This window comes from Electrona antarctica (genome assembly GCF_951216825.1).
Source record: "Electrona antarctica genome assembly, chromosome: 13".
Lineage (NCBI taxonomy): Eukaryota > Metazoa > Chordata > Actinopteri > Myctophiformes > Myctophidae > Electrona > Electrona antarctica.
The window spans coordinates 26,284,156-26,310,284 of NC_136794.1; the positions used below are offsets into that span (position 1 = coordinate 26,284,156).

The 26,129-nt window shown below is 41.8% G+C and overlaps 1 protein-coding gene across 2 annotated transcripts in view; it reads right to left on the reverse strand.

Moving 5' to 3' along the window:
• The window catches only part of ube2f (ubiquitin-conjugating enzyme E2F (putative)), a 63,940-nt gene that overhangs the window by 16,993 nt on the left and 20,818 nt on the right, over positions 1 to 26,129 (reverse strand). For both annotated transcript variants that reach the window (XM_079517562.1, XM_079517561.1), the window contains exons 5-9: positions 14,243 to 14,310; positions 9,497 to 9,567; positions 8,642 to 8,699; positions 3,475 to 3,507; positions 1,183 to 1,245 (exon numbers count right to left, since the gene is read on the reverse strand). In XM_079517562.1, coding sequence (XP_079373688.1) covers positions 1,183 to 1,245; positions 3,475 to 3,507; positions 8,642 to 8,699; positions 9,497 to 9,567; positions 14,243 to 14,310 — 293 coding nt within the window. The remainder of the gene's footprint in view (positions 1 to 1,182; positions 1,246 to 3,474; positions 3,508 to 8,641; positions 8,700 to 9,496; positions 9,568 to 14,242; positions 14,311 to 26,129) is intronic.

Genomic DNA, 26,129 nt, shown 5'->3' on the forward strand with positions numbered 1-26,129 from the left:
TAAGATTAGTGAACGAAAACCTGAACCTGTGATTCTTTGAAGCATTAATTAAATAACATTGCTCACGTCATTGGAATGAGTTTGGACACGCACAGCCCGTGACAAATGCTGTTTTGCAAATAGCTGCATCTCCTCCTCCGCTCCTGTTCTGTCTGTCTGGGGGGGGGGGGGGGTCGGGGGGCTACCAGTATGCGCTCATCTCATGAAAAACACTGTTTAAATGGCTTAAGCATCTAACTTGCAACATGGTTTTTAATTGCGCGATTTGAATTGCTTGCACACTTGGAAATATCCTACCAATTTCATATGACATGCCATTACAAAATATATTTTTTATTTTATTAATTATTAGTTTTATACATTTTAGGAGTGAAAACATATGTTTAGATGCCTGTGACAGCATGTCAGCAGTTCAGACAATGCTGCTCCGCTTGTGCGAGTTGATAAATGAGGGCCATAGTGTGTTAGAAAATCACTGACTATTTCGCTGAGTGGCCCCTGAGCCATCTTAAGCCATCTTAATTAAGCTGCACTAGAGGAAAGGACATGTGGAGTGTTCATTCTCCGGGAAGCATGAAGGCGCACTGCAAATTCCATGGCAACAAAGACATTTCAAAATAAGGACCATTTTAACATACAGTAGTTATCTTTAAGAATTCCAGTTACTTTAGAGTTGACCAAGGCATGAACCTGAACACAAACTCATTTTGTTTCCGTGTTCACACTGAAAGTGGATGACTGAGCTCTAGATCCTATATCAATTTAAATATCAGATTAATCCACTTAATCCTCCAGGAAAACAAAATCACTATAAAATCCTGAGTGTACAAACGTTACAATTTGTACATTCGCTGAGTTACATATGGATACATTATTAACCCTGAGCATGTTTTTTTATTAACCCCTCCTATATACAGGTTTAATGTTTGTTTTTAGTTAAACAAACATTAAAAACGCCAATGACAACGGACAGAGTTTAATGTTTGTTTAGTTACTAAAAACATTAAATGCCATTAACAATAAAGAGAGTTTAATGTTTGTTTTGTCTGTGTTTGTTTTACATCACCATCACATCACTAATCATAGCAACATGAGTTAGACTTTAATATATTAGCGCCCCTCACATTTTTAGTATGCATTTTCCTACCAAATATTGTATCAGATCAGTTCATTCTCACTCACCTTGTCCCTCAGGTGATGCTCTGCAGCGTCGATGTTCAAAGGGTCATCGAAATTCAACAGGTCCTGCAGAAAGCACGAGAAGGTTATAGAAAGAAAGTGACACAGTAAGAGAGATAGACACGTGGAGGGGGATGTTGTCGGAAAGACAGGCAAGAGCAGGGAAATGTGATCTTGTGTTTTTCCCTGCCGGGAGAATCTGGCAAAATGGAATGTCATTAATATTGATTCCAGTTGACACTTAGATTGGTACTAGATTATGTTAAACTGCACCAATACCAGTTGGAAATGCCACACACACTGCCAGTGGTGGAAAGTAACTAAGCACATTTACTCAAATACTGTAACATTTTGGGTACTTTTACTTCTACATCTCAGATCCAAATATTGTACTTTTACTCCACTACATTTATTTGAAAACTTTAGTTACTAGTTACATTGTAGGTTATGATTATTACAAAACATACATTAACCACTTCATTTCGGCCCTTTGAAAACATTTTCAAGGATTTTTATACATTTGAAAACTTGAAACGGGATAGTATTTCTATATTGTAGTATTGATACTTTTACATAAGTAAGAAATGTGAGTACTTTTTCCACCCCTGCCTGTAGCCAATGGCGACCAGTATTGTCACACCGGATTTAGCAGCTGCGTCAAAACAAAATATCGTAATTACGCTGTTGCCGTAGAGACGGCACGCGGGGAAAAGCGACGTGAAACGCAGGGTGTCATTAGAGAGATAAAACGTCGGATGTGGCCCTGCGGCTCGTTTCCTGATTAGGAGTAAAGATTGAGAGCATGACAGGGCAGGCGCTTGAGGCTCATCATCATCATCACAGCGCCGTGCTTAGGGACCTCTCCTCTCCTCCATTACAGTGAACCCATTACACCTGCAGAAATTACCCCCAGAAAAGTAATGCGGTGGTTTACAGAATCCGTTTACTTTACTGGTTAATTATTCGGTAATCATTTAATTGTGTTTGAGTGTGTGTGTGTGTGTGTGTGTGTGTGTGTGTGTGTGTGTGTGTGGGTGTGTGTGTGTGTGCGTGTAGAAACCAGCTATGTCCAAAATAATAACTTCCGGAAATAAAAAACAAAAACGTGTTTTTAGATCAACACAATACTGCCTCATCAAAGTCGGTATGGTGACTTTTATTTATACATTGTTAGATACTTGAATGTGTCCTTATATTATCACCATTTACTTATACAGCTCAAGTGGAGTTAGGAGGTTTTTAATGTCGAGATTTTTTCCCCATCTGACTTCATCATTCTAATCAAAGATGGAAAAAACAACTCCCGTTATCTGCAAAGTTGGAGTTAGGTGGTTTGGCCGACAGTTTGAGGATACAATAGAGTTAGGTGGTTTCGTCAGAGGCGCTTTTCATTGGTTCAATATTTGTAAAACCCACGTACAGACATAAAGGGTCTTCAATAGAACTGAAAAGATATATGTAGGCCTACTGTATGTATGTATGTATGTATGTATGTATGTATGATTGTATGTATACGTATGTATGTATGTATAGATATGATCCCTGATCAAACCTTTCAAGCAGTTTCTAAGTAATCCAACAAAATCTGAATACCGCTTATACGTCAACTATGGCTGTCCTCACTCCTCACACAGCCCCGTCTAAACACACATTGAATATAGTAAATGTATAATTTTATCCTGTCTGGTTTTAATCCCTATTATCCGAGGGCATAGACAGTGTTCTTCACATTGATAGAGGATTGTTTCCCCTGAGGAAAGAGATTATGGCTGTATTATGTCTGTAAATTACATGAATAAACCTGGTGTAACCATCTTGCAGAGACGATTCGTTTAGCTGTAGTTTACTGGTAAACTGTTTTCCTCTTACTGTCTCCATTAACCACTTAAACCCTAGATTCTTTGTTGACCGGCGTCCCCCAGGGGTCTATTGTACGCCCCCTCCTTTCCCCCCTCTACACCAAATCTATTTCCAGAAAATAGTTCCCCTGAATAGGGACTCTAGTTTAAGTGGTTTTAACTCTATGGTTAACATGAATGGCAAACAACGTTAGATTAATACAATTAAATTAATAAAATTGCTTTTAGAGGAAATGTTGTCTTACTTGCTCAAAATCAGTAAAAAAGATAGTAGGTTGCTTTTGTCGAGGCCAAACCTGTCATTTAGGATATTTTCAGGAAATTTGGTCTTTCACAAAATCTGTGCAAATTGCACTCTGCCTCTTCATACACCACATTCTGTAATATGTAAGTCTGTCTCGCACAAAATGTAAAATAATAAATAATTAAAACTTACGGTGAACAAGGAGTTCAAACCCCAGACCACGTCCTGGAAAACAGAGCACAGAGCAGTTATTGGACATTCAGGAAGACTGAGCAGGAGAGCGAACACCAGAAGTAACTTGAAAACAACTTGATTTTCCTTAGAACGTTGAACACAGGTTTCACCACACAGGGCAGAATAACGCAACATAAATACATCTTGCCGCCTCGTTTTCAGTTAAGCAATGTCTTGCTTCCTCCTGCATTATGTGCAAATTCAAAACAGGTGGTACGCAGGGAAGTTGAGTGATAAATAACGAGCACTTCCAAACTGCAACACTTAGAAAAATAATCATCTGCCAAGGACAGAAAGTAACTCATAACATTTTTATGAAACAAACACTTGGATAGAAAGAGAATTCTTCAAGCTTTTCGTACAGCTGCAATGTTGGTGAGTTTGACATTGTTTAATACAATCAGATAGGACTTTTCTGTTTGGATGAATGGCTGTCTATGGGAAGTTGCACCTTGCCATTAAATTATATGGTAAGATGGCCGCGGTCTGCTCATTGGAGCCTGTGGCCTCCGCGGAACACTGACGTGGCCCCATGGCGTGTCTATCGTCATGTCTGTATACTTATAATGGGATGTAACAATAAATAATCTTGAATCTCTTGAATCTTGAAACCCAGAAAGGACAAGACATGATTTAGATATTTTAATGATGTTGAAGGGGTGCAAAGGAAGCATTCACTAGAGATAAAAGTGAATGGGAAAAAGACAGCGAGAGGGAGAGCGCAATAATGAAATCAAGGGAGAGAGAGAATGAATGAATAATACATTTGCTAGCAGGAATAATGTATGACTATGTGGAATTCCAAAAGGCATGTCTAAGTATTAAGGGGAGCCGGGGACTATATAATGTGCAGTCAGTGTCTGAAGGCAGCAGCTATGGTCAGTGGTACAAATAGTTTGAACACTGGTGGTTAACTACAGTATAGCTGCCTGTCCCTGGAGGTCCAGGATCTTCTCTCAGTGAGGAACCCAAATTCAAATATTCCCCCAGGTGCCCACCAAGTTGGAAATACGCAAACCCAGACATCGTCTGTCTGACTGTCTGTGTCCGTTTTATGCCCATATATGGAGAAAACTTTGAACAACAGCAAAGCGGTACAACTAAAATTGAAGGAAGCTGTAATGAATCCCATCCCAAGCAGGGCCCAAGGGTCTCTTTGATAAGTAAGTGTGGCATACAGCATAAAGAGGATATAGAAGGCCTGAGCACATGGAGTCTGCTTTCAAATAACAAAGGCTAATAGTCTATTATCGCTACAGTGGGCCTCTTATTATTTCCTCAGAGAAACCCAGCAGAATCCAATTAAGGATGAGTTGATAGTAGTGTGGAGGAAGTGCAGCGGGAGGAAAAAACACTGTCAAAATAAACAGACAGGCGTGCCATGTTCTGGACCCTGAAGCTCACCCTCCTTTGATGGCCCCTGATTGACAGCTTGGATTTGCATTTAAATGAAAAGAATTGACTACATCTTGTTTACCGGTGTCGGGTCTTTCCTTTCATGACCTCGCTCTCTATAATGAGATAAAGCCCTTAAATTAATTTGTTTGGTCACAAGAGTTCCAGTGAGAATTAACAGGACGTATCAACCATGGATTAAAGAAAGAAACAATCTTTTGACTGGAAGTTTTCTTTCAGGTCAAAGACCCTTTCAGGCTGAAATTCCATCAAAAAATGGTGAGGAAAGGAAAGAAAGGGGGGGGGGGGGGGGACATGCACTTGTAAAATCGGTAAAGGGTTAATTTAAAGCATGTGTTTAGAATCACAGCAATAACTAATACGTTTGTATTTTCATTAGTGTCAATGTTTTTCGGGTCATTTTGCAGGACAGTTGCATGAACGGAGTCTTGCTCCAGGAAAGATTAATCACCGTCAATAAATCCAAGGTGTGTTTTCATCGACCTGGCAGTCCCTGCTGACCTGACAGGTTACTTAAGCATTAAAATATTGCTGTCCAGGGCACTGTGAGCCTGGCGACTGTACAGCCTGAGAGACACCATGAGAGTGTGTTCTATTGGCAAGCGTACACGTACACACTCACTCACACACACACGCAAGGTTGCCAGTTCGAACCCGTAGTTAGTGTCAAAGTGTCCTTGAGAGACGTTGAACCCCTAATTGCTCCTGATGTGCTGGTTGGTGGCTTGCATGGTTTTCGCCGCCATCGGTGTATGAATGTGTGTGAATGGGTGAATGTAATGCACAATCTATGTAAAGCGCCTTGGATAAAGGCGCTATATAAATGCACCATTTACCGTTTACCCACACACACACACACACGCACACACAAAGCAGTAGCCTAACCTCACAAAACGAAACCTACATTTTATACATACAGAGCTCCTACTATAATGGTCACGGTCTATTCAATGTTTCATGTTAAAGAACTGCCAAAATCCAAGGAGATAACTTTACAAACCAGCTACCTCTGCCCTGGTAGTGCGCTTCCTAAATCCCGTAGTGCCACGTCTTTTCAGCCAAAGTTTTATTTTCCCCCAAGACCCCCAAATTCACGACCCCTGAACTGGAAGACGTAAAATCGGCCTGGCAAATTTTGCAGCAATCTTTTTATAAGTCACCCGAAACGTTAATAATGTCCCGCGAGCAACACTGAGCCGTGAACATCAATCTGGGAAAATAAATCAGAGATAAAAGGGTTTCAACATTGAAGTGAACGGAGGGGAACCTTTTCACTGACGGACCACAGCCTAGCCGCGCGTTGCATAGCAACGGAGAGCTAACCAGACAGTAGTTTGGACAGCGACCTCACTGAATAAATACAAATAAATCATCATTAAAGCCCAGGGAGCTAAGTGTCTTGCTCAGGGACACTTAAACACAGACTATGCGACTCCTGGTTCTGGCAACATCATTTCAGTGTGAGGTATAGGAGCATTTGAAAGTTATCCCGTAGTGCCACGTTCCAGAGCCAGGTTCAAGGTTGTCGTTATTTGTCTCCCTTAGGAGAAATGTGTCTTGGAGATAAGAGTCACAGCTGCATACATATACACATTCAGAAAAAGAAATAAGACAAAAAGAAAAGAAAAACACCATGAAACACACAAACATACAAAACAGAGATATTGCACACATTCCCTTGATAAAGTGCAACTAGTCAGTTAATCTCTGATTATTATTTTGATTGAGGAACAATTGAGTGCTTAAATCTATTATACTCACACCGTGGAGTCCTATATCTCCTGCCTCCCTATACCTCAAATGATGAAAAAAGTGGCGGATAAAACGGATGTGCAAGCACTGTGCAACCCGTACATTATGGCTTATGCTTGCAGCAATACTTTGAATATGATGATTGATGACTGATTTTACAAAGATATGGCCCCTGTGTGTCCAAACGTTGACAGCGTAAGGAGGAGAGAGTTGGGGAAAGAGTTTCGTGCAGACGAAATGAAAGCCTGGGTATCGAGGCTAGGGAAAGAGCAACTCCTTCTCTCTGCAGAATTTAAACAGCATCTTCATACAGATTCAGACAAGGAAAAAAAAATCCATAACTAAATTTGGGTGTTATGCAATCCTATGCAGTCGTGGAGGATACAGCATAGCAGCATATGATCTGATTAAAGTACTTCAACTGTAGTAGAATATCCCATCTCGCTGACAAGTCAGCAACACAGACACTTTGTGAACACAGACAGGACAAGTAATTATTAAAGAACAGACAGAATTACCTCCATATACAGTAACAGATACATAAAGTACTGTATATTGGATTGGATTGTCTTTAGTGTCACAATATCGCAAATTGGTATGGAACAGTAGTCAACATAACCACTAGACATCATACAATAAATAATAGGTAAAGAATTTAAAGCATAAAATATATAGTGTGGAAGTCACCAGTAAGACGCCCTGAGGACGGGTGAGGTCACGTGCACGCATCCGCCTGGGTGACAGACGCTGGCGCTTTGGCATGGGGGGTCAGATCCACATATGGAATGAATTCTGTACTAGCCATATATGGAGCGTATCTTGAGTGTACATGGTTTTATTAGGTCAGATCAACCAGAACAGGTCAGCTCCATATATGGAGATCTAAGGGTGGCAGCGGGGGCAGTGTCTTGTGTACAGGGTTTGATGAGGGCCCAGGTAGGGCCGGACCTTAATTTTCGGGCCTGTTGAGGACTATAGTTTTTGCCGGCTGCTGGGCGCTGCTGCACTAATAACTTTGGGGCGGGCCCGTCTAGAGTTTGAATGACATATATGTAGATCTAAGGGTTTGAGGTCAGATGTAGAGTTGCTGGCCGGCTCCATATATGCAGATCTAGGTGATGATCCAGTCTTCTCCATGTATGGCTATCCAGGGTTTGATGAGGTCAGTGTCGTGATCTTCATATATGGAGCGTGTCATGAGGCGTGATGGACTGACGGCCATATATGGTGTTGTGACGTGTCACGACTCACGAGGCATGATGTCACAAGGCGTAATTGACTGACAACCATATATGGAGGCGCGTGATGTCACAAGGCGTAATGGACTGACAACCATATATGGAGGCGTGACCTGACTGACGGACGGACAGGTTTTGCAGGTTTTAATAGTAATCTGCGACCTATGGTCGCAATCACAATACAATTGCTCTTATATATGTAATATTTTATGTTATATCAAATACACCTTACACCTTGTCTTTAGGTCATGCCCTGTTTAAATCTCCTCCATCCCTTTGTCCCTGTCACATGTCTCTCCTAAATCCTCCTTCATGAAGTGATTTATTATTCGCTGACGATGGCCCCCATCTTCCCATTCTTCCTTGTGTAAATCTTAACATACATAAAATAGGTTAAGATCAGACCGACAGCCTAAACAGAGTCAACTGCTTTCCCTCGGCAAACCCTACAAGTCGCATAAAGTCGATCCCATTAAAAATACAATATTAATCTGTGAATACATTCGTATAATGAATGTCTACACAGCAAAATACCCTGAGAATGTAAAAATGGACCCATGCCCTCAGAGTTGAACCAACACTGAAGGTACCAAACACCAAATTCTATGCAGAGACTGTTGGTTCAAGAAAGAGACATACAGAATGATGAGAAAGAGTGAGGAAGAATGACAAGTTAGGTCAGTTCTTGTTACAGTAAATGAAAACAAAATGATACTTGCCTTTAGCGTTCTGGTGGGAGCCCAGCCCGTACCATCAATAGAATGCTCCCGCAACAAGCTGCAGACACATACAAAACAATAGTAAATGCAGTTGCTGTGGATGTACCGTAGCCTGGCTAATAAGCCAGACTCAAATCACACTGTCGTGTGGTATTTGAGTCTGGAGATGCTGTGTATGGATCTTGTTTCCCGGGGGGCGGGTTCAAACATTTTCTCTTTGACACAATTGGTCAGAGCTACTGTCAGTCAAAGGTCTCAAGAATTGAACGTCACTGTACCAAAGCCCGCCCATATTGCATACCGTGTCCCGATTGGCCACACAAGTTCTCTGGTGTAGGAAATGGGCGTACAATTGAGCCTCTCCAGACCGTAATCCGCCGACAGGCAATTTTTTTTGCCAACGGCTGATTCGGTCTGGCTTATTAGCCAGGCTAGATGTACCGTGCAGTAAATAAAGCCTTTTGCTGATATAATTATTTGCACCAGAATGTACTGTCAAGCTTCATTCGTTCTTTCCTGCATGTCATCCTTGCAACGCATGTCAGCTCCCGTCAGTACAAAGTCAAACCACAAAACTCTGTTCTCACGCCCGTGACGCAATGCCACAGTGGTGTTCATTCAGTCTGTAAACCTTAATTTTTTAAATTGTGTTCATCGTTAATGTGTTTGGCCCAATGCTGCTCGAAACTGTGTGTGTGTGTGTGTGTGTGTGTGTGTGTGTGTGTGTGTGTGTGTGTGTGTGTGTGTGTGTGTGTGTGTGTGTGTGTGTGTGTGTGTGAATGAAAGAATGGGGTACGCAAGAAAAAGTCATGTGGATTTAAACATGATAGTTGGTGTTGTGTGAGGGCGAGTTACCTCAGGCAGATCTCTCCGGTCTCAGCGATGTTAGGGTGCCATATTCTGGTGAGGCATTTCACTTTGGGAGGCTGCAAGGAAAAGAAGATGAAAACAGAGGACAGACAGACAGGCAGGCAGACAGGCAGACAGACAGACAGGCAGACAGACAGACAGGCAGACAGTTGGGTGAGAAATGAAAGTGAGAGAGAAACACAAAAGGCATCAGTGAGAACAGCTTTCGAACCAAGCCAATTAATTTGGCCTTTGAGAGAGAATGAAGGATGAGGGTGGATAAGGCACAGATTCGTCACTGGGTGGTGTGATTTGAGACAAAAAAGTAAAGTAGCTCAAAGGTCTTTACAAGAAGTGCTAGGACAGAAATAAATGAGAGAATCAGTTAAAAGTTTCAGAGTTTCTGAACTGCAGCATTCGCCCTGGTTCACAACGCAACGCAACACAGTTGGTGGAGCTTTAGCGTAAGGCTACTGAGCAAAGGGGGTCCCAATACAATATGTAATGTGTACATATAGTACAAGCACAAAACTCAAGCAACAGCTCAAATCTAAACATTACGGGTTCAAAATGATGGACCCAAACCCTAAGGGATCCCCGGAATTGGTTCTGAGATCCGAGTGGAGCCAACATAAAAAAGAAAGGCACCCACTCAATGGAATGACATTAAATCGAATGTTTTCACCTCAACGAATAAGTAACTTCACAAGGCACTCATAAATCACTCACACCATTGAGTCCATGGGGGCTTGTTGTGCGTGCATTCTCTCTTGGCTTTCACTTTAACTAAAGGTGGCCTTACACTAGCCGATAATCGGGCATTTTTTACGCTCGGGGGGTGCCCGACCGCTCAAAGCGCGATCGGGATCGGCCCGATCAACATCAAGAATGTTTGATATTTGCTCTGCCCCGCTCCGATTATCCTGTAGTGTGTGGTGCTATCAGATTTCAGATTGAAAAAAAATCGGCTAGTGTAAGGCCACCTTAACAGAGAAATAACTTAGTTCTCCGATATATTGTGCTGCAGTAGCCTAATTTGATCCCTGGTCAGCCAGTCACAGCAGCACTTGATCATAGCCTGCTGTTTTCACACCTACTACAGCCAGCACACAAAGAACGATGATTTGTTGTGTATTAGCTTGTCTGACACCTTGAGAGATGAGAGAGCAACTGCAGAATTCGGTCATTGCGGCGAGAGGCAAGCATGCAGCCAATACACAGCGACGATTGCGCAACAAAATGGGAACGATGCTAGACCAGCGCAGGGTCGGGGAAAAATAAATAGACCCCAATAGTGCGGGGTCATTCAGACCCTTCTGACCATGGCCATAATGTGTCAGCGTACTGTGTAGAATAAGTGCATATATATATTTGATTACAAAAAATTCATTTTTTTTTTCCTTTTTCACACAGACAACGTGCTAGGATTTAGAGCAATAAATCATGCAATCCTACAAAAGTGCAGCGGTGAAACTGCTAGCAAGGACGTTTTAGTATCGTTTTTAAGGATTGGCCTCATGCAGTGAATGCTGGAGTGGAAAACCTAAGTAAAAACAGTATGAGACTATAATTTAAATAATGTTTGGGATAAAGCTCTAAGCTCTGCAGCCTAGGGCCTAGTCCTTAATGTGATTAGGAGAATCATCACATATCGCTGTCAGTGACTCAGTGTACATTTGCTCACATCACTTTCAAAATGAGGTAGCTGTCAAGCTGAAAATAGAGTTGTTTTTTCAACCCCTGAGCAGTTCACTGAGAGTTGTCATCCGAGAGCAGCAAACCTCTTGTTGGCCAACTGCGCTGCAGAAATATATTATACCATATTTCAGGGCCGGGACGAAAAGCATAAAATGTGGCGTGTGTGCTTTATGGCGACAGGTTTTCTGTTCATGGACGTTTACAACTTCTCATAAAAGAAAGCCTGACATCCTAAACACAGACTTTACTGCCTTTCCCATTAGGCCTCCATTAAGATAAAGAGCAGCAGCAGCAGCTGTGTGTGTGTGTGTCTCTCTCTCTGTGTGTGTGTGTTTCTCTGTGTGTGTGTGTGTGTGTGTGTGTGTGTGTGTGTGTGTGTGTGTGTGTGTGTGTGTGTGTGTGTATACAAATTGGTTATAAATTGTACTCAAGCTTTTATGGAAGGTGTTAAGATCGATCGATGTCTCCAGCAGGTTCACACCTGACATGCAAACAAATACACACGCATACGCACACACACACACTCACTCGGAGCGGACAGTGGAAGTGTCACATAACATCATGATGACAATACAGACCGGCACACAAATAAAAGCAATTGAACACATCTCAAACACACATGCACATAAAAGCAAACACATGGACACAAGCAAACACACACAGGCCGGGAGAGATACAAGAGAGTGTAAAAGATTAATCGATGGATGAGTAGACAGACAGACAGACAGGACAGAAGAGACAAAAGAGGAGACGTAAATTGCACGCTGCATTCATGATTTGAGGCTTTTTGTTTCCAAAGGGCGAATCCTGCAAACTTTGAAAGCCAATGGTAGCCAATTAGGATGGAATATGAAATATCGGACAGAACACATGACTATAGAGAGTGTGTAACGATTTGCGGGAATTTGAGTAATATCATAATATGTGTTTTTCAAAAGTTGGCCTCCTGGTGGCGCTATAACAGGCCGTTCTGGAAATTTTGGGGCAGAGGTTCATCGTTGACATCCAGGGAGTGTGTGTGCAAAATATGGCACTGACCGGGTTAATGGTGCCGGAGATTAGCTGTTCACAGACGGACGGATGGACACTACATGAGTTCACTAAGATGCGATCCAGACCCGATACATATAGGCTACATCATTTGTTTTTTATTCTAATTAATTTTGACATCTCACGTACGTGCAGGATGCCGTGATACAAGCGCGAGACCTCGGAGACCAACACAGGACGTCTCTCTCTCTCTCTCTGCGTGCACACACACAGGAATAGGCTACACAGGGCGAAATGTTTGTGATAGCGTAGCCTACGTGCGCTATAGCGAGACAGGATGTTAACACCCCGAACGCCCGGGGTTATTTAATCCGTTAAATCATAACGCCCAGCGATGTATAGTAGACGGACCGGATGTTATCCCGGATGTGGCTGAAGTAGCTTGATGTAGCCAAAACACTCTAGAGGCGATCGACAACAACGGGAGGTATGATTCATTCTAACGCGACTAGCGACGGGACCGCGGTGGGCCGTCTAACACAATCTTTTCTTAGAATTGGACGGAATGATTTAGATCAAGAGTTGTTTCGATCTCGTCGGCTAAAATGGGGGGGGGACATTTTCGTTGACGTCCCACCGGAGTGTTGCACTCCCAGCCTGTGGAGCGATGAGATCGGTTTTAATATCAATAATCTCCGTCCTTTTGATCAATCTCTGTGCTAGGCGTTACTAATTATCCCTTCACTAAGTCCCTCCCCAACCCATCCTTGTCCAATAGGCACGTTAGCAGCGAAGAAAGCTTGACCTGCATAGCAATTGCTTTTTGGGGTGGGATTTAGTGAAGGGCTAATCGATAGGGCGGAGAACTCCGTCCTGTGCGCTCAGGGTGTTAAATCTTGGTTTTCATTAAATTGACAGACAGACACACACACATGGTCCAAAAGTTTGCGCTGCTGCAGCGTTGATTCCAATGCAGTTTATCAACATTATTCAAGTGAAATGCGTAACAGCAATATTGGGATAATATAGCTACCAATATGTACGACACAGGGATTTACCCAGGGGAATAAAGGTTATATATATTATCATCTGATCATCTATCGATACAGTCGACAGACAGAGTGTCTGTGAGCAATGAGCACAGCTGTCCTGTGCTCTCATTGGCTGTACGAGAAAAACAAAACAAAACAAAAGTACAATAATGCTGTAAATATTTATGTTGAACAAGCCTCCCTCCTAACAAGCGCCGCTCATCAGCGATGGTGAATGTAAAACCATGATGTAAATGAAATGCCTTGTGATAGGTGGCAGGCAGCAGCGTTTATGTAGCCTAATGTATTAGCCTAAATATATAACCATCCCGTGGCGCGCTCTGCCTGTATGCTCTGGGCTGCCTGTCTGTCTGTCACCTCGATGTGTTAGCAGGCAGGCTGAAAGCAGGCAGCGAGCGACGGCCACGTGGTCTGGAAGCATCATTCAAAACCCCAATAGGGTTGCGTGAAGGGGGGGCTACCTGGTTCTTCTTCTTGTATGTGGGTGATTGGTCTATTTGGCTGCCCGTTACCGCCACCTAGCGACATTATAGTGTTTTCATAAAGTGTGCGTTCTCGTGTAAAAGGGTCAAAAAAAATGAGAACGCATCGAGACTTTGCGGTTTTATCTGGAGATGGTCGCCGTCTAAAAGAGGCCTAAACTGCAGCTTTCTGATTCATTCCATGTCATGACAATATTTTTGTTCAATGAGGTTTGGCCTTATAGATGGAAACGTAGGCCGTTTTATGTGTGTTTCCTATAAAATCCAATATAGGACCAACATTATTTGGGCTTGTGGAAGTTGCGGCCCTTGGACTTTTGGCATTTTTGTTGAGTGGCCCCTGAGCCATCTAAAGTTGAGTAGCCCTGACCTATAGCCTTAACTAATCGGCACCCAACTCCTCAGTATCAGGGGGAAAAAGTGCATTTATTCAGAATTTACTATTCTTGTTGGGTACTTTGTTTTAACCACAAAGATAGTAAAACAAAACACACACATGCGCAATAACAGGCGATGACGAGCGCACTCACCACCATGTTGTAGGCTTCAGGGACATCTATTTCAAAGTGGAACTTTCCACTCTGGTAGTAACCCTCATCTGTGAACAGAGACAGGGAGGAGAGAGAGGAAGGGGAAGTAAATATGTGTGTGTGGACAAAATAATCCCTTTGCTATGAGAACTGTGTTCTGTCTTCTCTCTTTTAATCACCTTTCTTTGGCCATTTCATTCTGCGCGCGCGTACACACGCGCACACGCACACACACACACACACACACACACACACACACACACACTTCAGAATTCGAATCAATTGAGGTGACCTTTGCAGCGCTTCTCCATCTCTTTCTCCTTTGCTGGTCATCCAAATGGATGCACACAGATTCTCTTTAGCCTGCTGACAGCCAAGGCAATTAGTGGCTTGTTCAGTGACACAGCCGGGTCTGTTTTAATAGGGGCCTATAATGAGGTAGATGGCATTTATAGTCTCTATTACTCTATGATCTTATGGTGAACGGTGATACGGTTGAACAACTATATGAAGAATTAAAGCAATAAAAATTACTTGAAGACTTTCTGGGACGGAGAGAGGCAGATGGGAGATGTGGGGAGAGGGAGAAGGTGGCAGACAGCGAGAGAAAAGCGAGAAGTTAAGGATGAGAGGGAGACGATGCCCTCGACAGTTAAATGGTGCAGTGATTCAACTCACATAGACCTACAGTGAGTCATACCTTGGACCAACACTCAATGCGCTTAAGAGAGGAAGAGAATGGGAGAGAGAGAGATGGCTTTAAAAAGATGACTTAAATATAAACTTCAGGCCACACATGGGAGGGAACATTCTGGGAATCTGATCTCAACTTCTAAATGCAGATGTATTCATATCCACTTTTGCAGTTTAAAGAATCAAGAATGAAAAATATTGCACACATTTATCTGAATATGCAACATATTTCTACTTTTCTCTTTTTAAATATTTTGTTTTGGGTCTTTTTATGCCTTTATTGATATGGAACAGAGAAATCGTCATAAATGTGAATTTATATTGTTTATGCCATAGTACAGTATAGTATGTCTTCAGTCAACACCCCTACATTTATGATAGACAAAACTAGTTATCAGTTATTATCACCAAGTATGACGATAGCATGCACAGTTCAGTTCATCCTCCTTGTGGACTTGAGACAGAATGAGGAAAATTAACATAAAGAGATTCCATCAAGAACATTTCCCATGTCCTTTATGAATTATGAATTGAATACCCAGGACCTGAATGGAAACAAGAGAGCAAGGACTTTTTTCGGTGGAAGTGTGTTTGACTGTACCCTGTACTGATTACATTTCTGTTTGACTGTACCCTGTACCCCATTTTTCACCCGTGTCAATTATCTAATGTGATCCTGGGCTCTACACACCCTCCGCCAACCTGGGGAGTGCAACGGACTTGAACTCATGCTTCCTATGCATGAGTGTCCAAGTCACTCCTTTACACCTGACCTGATATAGTATTCAATCAATCAATCCTAATTTACTAGTCATTTTACAAGTTCAAGTTGTTTTGTATTGTCAATGTAAAGCAGTGACAGTTTATTGCAACAATGATATCAATTCAAATTATTGTACTATAAGCATTCCTCAATGTGAACTCACCACTACTTCAATTTGACCTTCACCAGAGTATCAACTTGCTCTGACAGTGATTCTATTATTAACCTCGCTACTTTTCCTTTTTTTCTAAATTTGAGGTAGCCAATCATTTTTACCCATTTTTTCTACCAGTGTTTGTCCATATCCTTCTACCCTAATAGAAAGGGGGTACACAAGCTCATGGCCGTTTATCCGCGCTCCTTCTCCTACCAAACCACTCCGTTAGCACACATCTCTCCATGCAAAAAGAATCCTGCACGCCACCCGAATCCATATGCACTATATCGCTTCCCCACAACTGTCATATTTACTGTACAAATATTACTTTTGTCAGACACACTGTTATTGCGCAACATTTCGCTGTGATGCAAATTACATCACAACTTCCTCATTCCCCGGAACCTCCCCTTTTCACTGCGCACGCACGCACGCACGCACGCACGCACACACACACACACGTGCGCACACATACACAGGGCACAGCAGCATGGTACAGCACAGTATGCTACAGTACAGTACAGTATGGTAAGGCACAGCACAGTACAGAGAGGAGTACAGAACAGTACAGTACAGCACAGCACAGCACAGCACAGTGGAGTACAGTTGAGTACAGTACAATACAATACAGTAGAGTACAGTGGAGTACAGTTGAGTACAGTACAATACAATACAGTACAGTACAGTGGAGTACAGTACAGCGCAATACAATACAGTACAGTACAGTGGAGTACAGTACAGCGCAATACAGTACAGTACAGTGGAGTACAGTACAGCGCAATACAATACAGTACAGTGGAGTACAATACAATACAGTACAGTACAGTGGAGTACAGTACAGTACAGTACAGTACAGTACAGTACAGTACAGTACAGTACAGTACAGTACAGTACAGTACAGTGGAGTAGTCCAGTCCAGTCCAGTGCAGCGCAGGACAGGACAGTGCAGAGGAGTACAGTACAGTACAGAGGAGTACAGTATACTATTCCCGCTAGGTTGCCACATTTACGACATCCAAGCAACTTGGTATATAGAAACATTGCCACTTGCCATAATTGCTTTTAGACGGAAATAAAAACAAGCAAAACAAACAATAGGTTTTTTTGCTTGTTTTTATTAGCCAGGTTGCCAAGTTTGCACTTTCCACGCAACTGGATATATGAAAACATCATGGGTTGCCATGTTTGCTTTTCCAAGTAAAAAAACAGTATCGAGTATCGCCCACCCGCTATTGCCTTCTTCCCATTTGCGACGCGTGGCGCTAGGATGAGCGGCCCGAAGCCCCGCGAAATTCTAGTAAATCCACCCAACCCTCCCAACACATTTCTATGTTGCCACTGCTATTGTACCCTACTGGCACACCAGCCAGTGAGGAGCCCCCACCGCGAGGACGTACTGTACCGCCTCAATCTTACTACTTCCGTTCACACCCCTGTTGACAGCAGCCCATAGGAGCCACTAGCACAGTGCAGCGACAAACATGGCCCTCCCTTTGCCCGGCTTCCTTCCCCGAACACAGCCAATTGTGTTTGTGTAGACTAGAGGCAAGCCAGTTTCTAGACTCCGTGGTGGCAGATGGGTACTTTATTTCTGCGCCACACGACCCGTGTTCCTGAGCAGCTCAACAATGACTGGTCAGCTGATATCAAAGCAAGGGAAAACAGGGAGGATATTTTTGTGCAGCTGAACTAAAAAAAAAAAAAAAAACATTGGCACAAGTAGGAATTACTGTAGGCTATCAAAAGTTCAAAGTAATCACAAGTGCAAAAAAGATGAATGTATGTTGTTTAATAAATGGTTGGCATGCATTATACAAATGGCATGTTAAACACAAAGGTGCATTGTTGTAATGGCAAAACAGTGGCCTTGCTATTCACATTGTCCATGTCCAAAAATAAAAAAGTAAAATTAAGGAGTAATATAGAAAGGTGTTGCACATAATTCAGCCTCCTGGTGGCGCTCTAAAAGGCAGAATTGAACTGCGTTCATGATTTTGCATTTTGTACAAACGCGTGTGCGTCTCCTGAAAACTTTGGAAGCCAATCTTAGCCAATCAGAATGGAATATGAGAAAGCAAATAGACCCGTCTTGTAGAGATCATGTGTACCGATTTGCATTAAATTTGGATAAAATCTGAAGGAAGGACACACACACACACACGGTATGACCTACCTCACATACAGTACAGTAAATGGCCAAACCATGGCTGACTGCACTAAGGGTGACAATGACAGACAAAACGGTCTACTTTGAATTATAGATGAGTAAAGAGGACAGTGCAGAGGAACGGAGAGTGTGTGTGTGTGAGAGAGAGAGAGAGAGAGAGAGAGAGAGGAGAGAGAGAGAGAGATATAATGTGACCCAAAATAAATTGTTTTTTTATGATCCATTCCTTAGGTCCATCCAAATAACATATTAAAAATAGAGTATTATATAATTTGTGGATCATGGTAAATTCAGGGGTTGAAAGTTAAAAACCTATAGGCCCCTAAGGTACAAAAACAATTCTGAATCCATTCCAAGCATTAGTTTTGCACTCCTTGGGCTAAATTAGGCCATAGCCACTTGTGCTGACCTCATCACATTTGGGCAAGAGGCTATGGCTGTTTTTAGCCCAGGGAGTGTTTTTCGTGCAAAACTAATGCTTGGAATAGATTCAGAATCATGAAAACCCACTAGTTTGACACATTACATGCTTCTTAAAGCATAATAAATTATTTTTCTGCTAGGTCTGTATGTATATATATATATATATATATATATATATATATATATATATATATATATATATATATATATATAAACTCCTTCTCTTAAAATGGTGGCCCTGGGAACTTTATAAATGCTAACTGCTAGCCGGCAAAGAAATAATTCAAATTTAATTTGTTTTGCCTTATAGGTTTTTAATGGTACTTCAACTTTCAACCCCTGAATTTACCATGATCCACAATTTATATAATACTCTATTTTTAATATGTTATTTGGATGAACCTAAGGATCATAAAAAACCTTGAACGATTACTTTTGGGTCAAATCTTAGATTGACTGGCCTATACGTTGTGGGACAGTGAGAGAAATGGAGACGGGCAAAAGAATGATAAGAACAAAAGAGAGAGAAAGAGATAGCGTCTGCTGGCTAATGGTTCCATCAGAGGACATCAATTAGTCATGACGATTGTCAATGTGCCAACTGTCTTTACCGTCCACACACACACACACACACACACACACACACACACACACACACACACACACACACACACACACACACACACACACACACACACACACACACACACACACACACACACACACACACACACACACACACACACACACACACACACACACACACACACACACACACACACACACACACACACACACACACACACACACACACACACACACACACCTTATCTGACTGTTCCAGATTACATCAAATATAGATTTCCTTCAGCGAACAGTGAACACACAGATGTGTTCACCGTTACAGATAATCAAATATTAATACTGAAATACAAGACTTGTTTAAGAAGACCTTTTTGTCCTCTGGCTATTGTGGCTAAAAAGGCTAGGCTATTTTACCTGTTTAAAGTGTAATGAGTGTATGACGGTGACATTGACCAGAGCAGATCAAATATCCATATATTTGTGGCAGAGTTTAGCAAAATAATATGTACAGATGGATGTACTACTACTCCTGTGTTGTTCTATCTGTATTAAATATGATTCCCATACAAATCACAGAAAGTGACACACATTTTATATATTTCAGCTGCAATCCATACGTTTATTGTGAATTAAACATTATTTTAACCAATCTGCACGGCAGAGTAAGGTTGTGTTCACACTACACGAATTTTATAAAGAAATAGTGCTGGCCTACAGCACTTTCCAACTCTATGGAAAGCTAGACATATTTATAAAGTCTCAAACTAGTAGGTGACGGTGTAGATATCACAAAAAAGTTGGTGTCTTCATGTTTTTTTCAGAGGTGTTGGGTTTTTGGACAACCTGTCCTGACATTGAACAAACACTGCTGTGCAATATGTAATTTCATTCTGATGGAGTTTGTCCAAAAACACAACAAAGCAGGAGGTGACCCATGAGTTCACACCCTCGTTCTACATAGTGGGCAGTTTTTAACATCCCCTGCTAATTCCCAGGGGAAACAATTATGAATGGTTGCAATCTGAGACCTTGTGAACCACAATTAAATAGTCCATAAATGTGCACACTACATGTATGAAAAAGCAGACAAACACCAATAGATTGTTAGAAACTCTGAATAGCACCATGTCGTTCCTTATTCACAACAAATTTAATACCTATTGCTAACTTACTGTTTGGCTGACCCTTCACCTCATGTAGAAGTTATTTTCTTATATACTGTACACGACTACATATACTTGCCAATCAAGTGTTTCCGATTATGATAATTAGTTAATTTTCAGCAACCTGCTTTCATTGCAATACAACCTATTTGGCCTCCTGTTAAATAATTGGATTACGTATAAATAATAAGGGAGACCCACAATATGAATTTGTGTGTTTGGATGATTCGGAGAACTGAAACGCCTTTCAAAATGATATTTTTTCATTTGCCTCATTTCTTGAAAAGCCCTGGTCAATGGGGAGGAGGGCCATTTACATGTAAAATGTTTGTTTTCATTTTGTTCAAAATACTGTACGTATGTTTGTTTTTGTATATAATAAGACGTAATATGAACGGGAAGGACTGTAATGTCAGTTTTCAATCTATTTTGTTAAATGTGTCATATAAACCCATATGGGATTCATTCATTCGTATAAACAAAATGGCATAGCTGAGTGTTTAGTGAGCCCGTCTGGGGAGCCAGAGCCCCTGGTTGTCCCAGGTACGATTCCAGGCCAGGCCAGCAATGTGTCGATGTGTGTCCCTGAGCAAGACTCTTAACCCCTAATTGTTCCCCGAGCACTGTAGAATTCAATGAGCTCACTGCTGCTAGTTGTTATAGGATGGGTAAAATGCATGCGTGTGTGTGTGTGTGTGTGTGTGTGTGTGTGTGTGTGTATGTACACACATATATATATATATATATATATATATATATATATATATATATGTATATATATATATATATATATATATATATATATATATATATATATATATATACACACACACACACACACACACACACACACACACACACACACACACACACACACACACACACACACACACACACACACACACACACACACACACACACACACACACACACACACACACACACACACACACACACACACACACACAGCAACCTCTCAACTGAGAAACCTGCCCGCCTGACTTGTGTTGCTAGAAAAGCTAGGAACTGGAAAAGCAAGTGTCAGTATTCCGCAAATGAACTCTGCATTGTCTATAAAATAGCTTTTATCTCAGATTTGCACAGAATTGAAGAAGTTGAATAAGCACACTCTTGCGGTGATAATAGCGTACTTTGTATCATTTCAGCAGCAGCCGAGCACAGTTTGAATGGTAGCAAGGCTGTCTAGGTATTGAGGTCCTGATTGGAAGCCTGCCCTGGATCTTGCAGATAAAAGATGACTGCAATTAGTTGAACTGCAAAGCGATTGTGAAACTATTGAAATTAGGCTTTCTGAGTATACTGAGATTTTCCACATGATCAAAGGGCAAGATCAAGAAGTTCAAGAAGTTCAAGAGCACTGATGCGCTGACGTAGCCTGGCTATTAAGCCAGACTCAAATCACACTGTCGTGTGGTATTTGAGTCTGGAGATGCTGTGTATGGATCTTGTTTCCCGGGGGGGCGGGTTCAAGCATTTTCTCTTTGACGCAATTGGTCAGAGCTACTGTCAGTCAAAGGTCTCAAGCATTGAACGTCACTGTACCAAAGCCCGCCCATATTGCATACCGTGTCCCGATTGGCCACACCAGTTCTCTGGGCGTACAATTGAGCCTCTCCAGACCGTAATCCGCCGGCAGGCACATATTTTTTTGCCAACGGCTGATTCGGTCTGGCTTATTAGCCAGGCTAGCGCTGACGCACACCTTTAGTTTGAGTATTTTTTTTTATTATTTTTTTTACAACAAATCAGTCAGTTTTCCTTTTATGTAGCCCTTGCACAATATCCGCTCTTACTCAACATTGAAGAATACATCTCATTAAACATCACATTTACTGCGGATTGGAACACGTTTGCAAAAGGTTTACTCTCAGATACTGAACGTTTACCTGCAGGTTCTCAATCTACTCCCTTTTTGACAGATTAATAATAAAACAAGATACAGTGGATGACGTTTTTCTCTCCAGATTTGCGGTGTGTAAGCAAGCATAAACATGCTCTAGACATGAGACAAATCCTTGTCTGCGTGTTTACTGCATGTATATTTCTGTGATTGTTATGTTGAGAAACCTTATCTTTAAGAGATAAGTGAAGAAGCACCAGTGCATTAAAATGGAACCCTAAGCCTACAGTATATAGTTCTCTACCTGCTCTGTTTGACTGATGCTTTGAAGCGATAGAGAAAACAAAGAAATATGATCTCAATACACAAAGAAAGGACACAATATCTGCCTGAAAACCGTATCTCTATAACATCACATGATCATCCAGCATAAAGAACATTCTCTGCTTTCTTTCCAGACATTGACTTAGATGAGCAGACAATGTTATTTAGCCGTTTGACAGATTTAGAAGAACACAACACATTCTATTCTCATTTTCTCTCTTCCCGTCTGTTCACAATGACCTTTTTCACAGAACTAATATTAAATGTAATCTCTCCCAGACACTTCTGATTAACACAATAGTGCAATGTTCTATTGTGAGCGCTGACCTCAGGGGTGCACCAGCTGCACCTGTACGCAGGAACCTACAAATGAAAGGACACGAGGCGGCTTCGACAGGGCGCACGCGCACGCTCACGCACACGCACACGCACACGCACGCACACACACACACACACACACACACACACACACACACACACACACACACACACACACACACACACACACACACACACACACACACACACACACACACACACACACACACACACACACACACACACACACACACACACACACACACACACTTCCGTTTTCCCCAGACATTTTATCATCTATAATTAATAGGGTGGTGTTGACTCAGCAGAAACATAATACCTATGTATTCTATCTAAGCAGCAGAGTCAGGTTTACACGGTTGGGTTAAATTAGCATTTAACTGCCTGAAGCCATCAAGTCAGCCATCAGTAGGTGCGGTTCCATTAAGCCTTTGCGAAAAAAGGAAGCGTATGTTCATTAAGTCAAAAAAAGAAAAGCGAATTGTCGGTGTTTCCATTAAACTGATAAAATGCGCATATGCAATAAGTTCATGAAATGTGCAGTAGGTTGCACTGTTTTGCCAGTAAAGTGAGGCTCATGTAAAGTAGTCCTAATCGATGTTCACACCATTGATTTGATGCGCTGTATGTATGCTGTATGTATCTCAGTTTAACGGACGGGACCCCATATACTGCACTGTAATCTGATCCCTGGTCAGCGGCTGACCGACCGTCTGCTGCTTTCACAGTATTGACGACACCTACAGTCAAAGAACGTACAAAGAACGATTTGTTGTGTAATGCTTGTCTTAATATATTCGGGGCACATGTAGCCTATATGTCACGGGACTCGATTGGAGCATACTGGTCGTTTATACTGTAAATTGATTGATTGCAGCTGCAAACAGTTGTGAATAACTTGTTTCATCGGCTATATAGCCTATAGCCTACACGTTTAGGTTGCTTATCTTATGCAATGAATATAAATATTAAATAAATAAGAATAGATGAAGCATATGCATGGATCGAAATCGAATAGCCTGCAGGGAGTAGGGACCCAGGCAGCTAGGTTATATAAAAGTTTAGTCAACTACACTACTCATAGTCCACGTGTGTGTGTGTGTGTGTGTGTGCATGTGTGTGTGTGTCTTGCATCCATACAGTAGCGATCCAGATATCAAAATGATCGGAGCGCCCCGATCAACTCGGGAGGATTCATTTTTCCGCAAGTGTTTCCATACACTATTTGCGCATTTCCCTTTTTTCGAAAAAGCCTAAATCCGCAACCTCCAAGCGAAAAAGTGTTTTTGCGAAAAATGGAGACTTATTCGCATGTTGATGTGTTTCCATCCAGGAGATTTTGCGCAAGAGCCTTAATGCGCAAAGAAACGGCTTTATGGAAACGCACCTACAGTCTGCTAAGCGCCAGAAAAGGTTGGCATTTTGTTACAGACTCAATAGTCAACCAAGCTGTCATTAAACTGCCATGGCTGGGGAAAACATTTAGCATTTTACTTTCAAAACAAACTATGTTGATAGGCATTCTACTGACTCTTAATCACCATTATGTCATCAGGTCAATTGATCTTAAAAAAAGATGTCATGCGACAAGTTGTACAATGAGCGTAGCTTTATTTAATAAGTTTAAGTTGGAAAGAATAGAACTTGTATGGAACATTTGGAAACTAAAAGGAGATGTTCATCAACAGATGTAGTAAGAATATTTCTGGGTTGGATGAAGTCTCACTGTGCTCAATTGCTCGTCTTACTCTAAATGTGTTCCTGCTCGTTTTCCTTTGGTGTTAAGAAACCTCACCTTGTAAGATAAGTTTATGGAGGTTCTCTCCCCGTCTCTGGGTTTAATATTATGTGGGTGATGCACCATATGTTCTCTCTCTCTGGGTTATTGCAAGTTTGGAATAGGCTCTCTCACCCTCCCGCCTGTAACCTCACCCTAAAAATGACGAAACCTAACTACAGGCTACACTTTTTACTGCGTTTTTTAATTTTCCCCCATTTCATAAAACGCTGTCAAATCTTCTGCCGCCAGCCTTAACGCCGTGGTTTTCTCCAGACAGACCCCGAGGGAACTCAAGCGGTTGAAATGAACAGATTAGATTCATGCTGATAAAGGTGGATAGAATTAAACAGAAGATGTCTTCCAGTTTAGCATGGATGAACAAAATACAATCATATTGTCAGCAGGCCGTTAGTTCTTTGCTTGGTGAAACCCCTTGCATCACCAAGCAGTCAAACTCTTTCCTCATTCCCAGCCAATAACGTATATTACGTCCATTTTATTCAATGGCTAATCCTGCCAGGAACCTACGTCCAGTCAGTGTTACCACTAGAGGGAACTCTTAGCTAACCTATGATCAACCTTATGCAACTCCCTCTGCAGAAGCACACGTGCCAGCCATGTGCTCATAAAACTCTCCCTCATTTTCATTTTTTCAGCGGTGCCTCCAACATTCTGATATTTTTAGAGTAAGAGACCGGACTGGAGGCGTAAAAGGAAGTAGAGAAGCAGAAGGAGTGAGCTCCAAGGAAGGAAGAAACAGTTTGATGTTTTTTAATGTCTTCCAATAACACAGAGAACCATTGAAGAGAACCATTAAAAAACAATTTCCATAACCCCCGGGCGTGAGAGAGGAGTAGCGTGTATGTTGGGAGTCTCAGGTTTTAAATTATTGAGTTATATTCTCTCCCACAGGGCTCAATCTCCATAACACCAACTTGACGCTTCTGTATATAATCGCTGAGCTCGGCTTTTCTGTATAGATTATTTCCCCACAAAGCCCATTCCGTGAGCCGGACTGTTAAAGGTTGCAGCATACTGTACTCCTTACAGAGACAAAGTTCAGCGAGGTAATAAGAAAAATAATTGCATCATTGCAGAGAAGTTTGCTTCGGCAGTTCTTGCACCGACCAACAAACCGAACATCCCCACGGATACAACAATGTGGACGCTGTGTGTGATTCAATGGTAACAAATTCAATGTGCTCATGTTTTATCTCGGCAATCTGCTGGCAACGTACCATGGACACCGGACATTGTTGAAGAAGGAAGTACAAACCTTTGTAATCCGTCTCTAAGGGACAATAAACACAACCGAATGGCAATTCATGGAGAGAGATGGCACACACTTTGTCCATTGTGCCTTTTACCAGAAAAATAACTAAATATTCAAGACAAATCTGTTAAAATACATCGGAGAGTGATAAAAACAAAATCACCATTCCGGGGCACCCGCTGGCTTAGTGGCCCAGGCGCATACCACATCATAGGCTCTAATGCAGCCTGACAGCGTGTCACGTGTTCGAATCCCAGTGCTGGGACCTTTGCTGCGTGTCTTTCCCCATCTATTCTCCCTGTTTCCTGTCTATCTTACACTGTACTGTATACTATCAATAATCAATAAAGGCATAAATG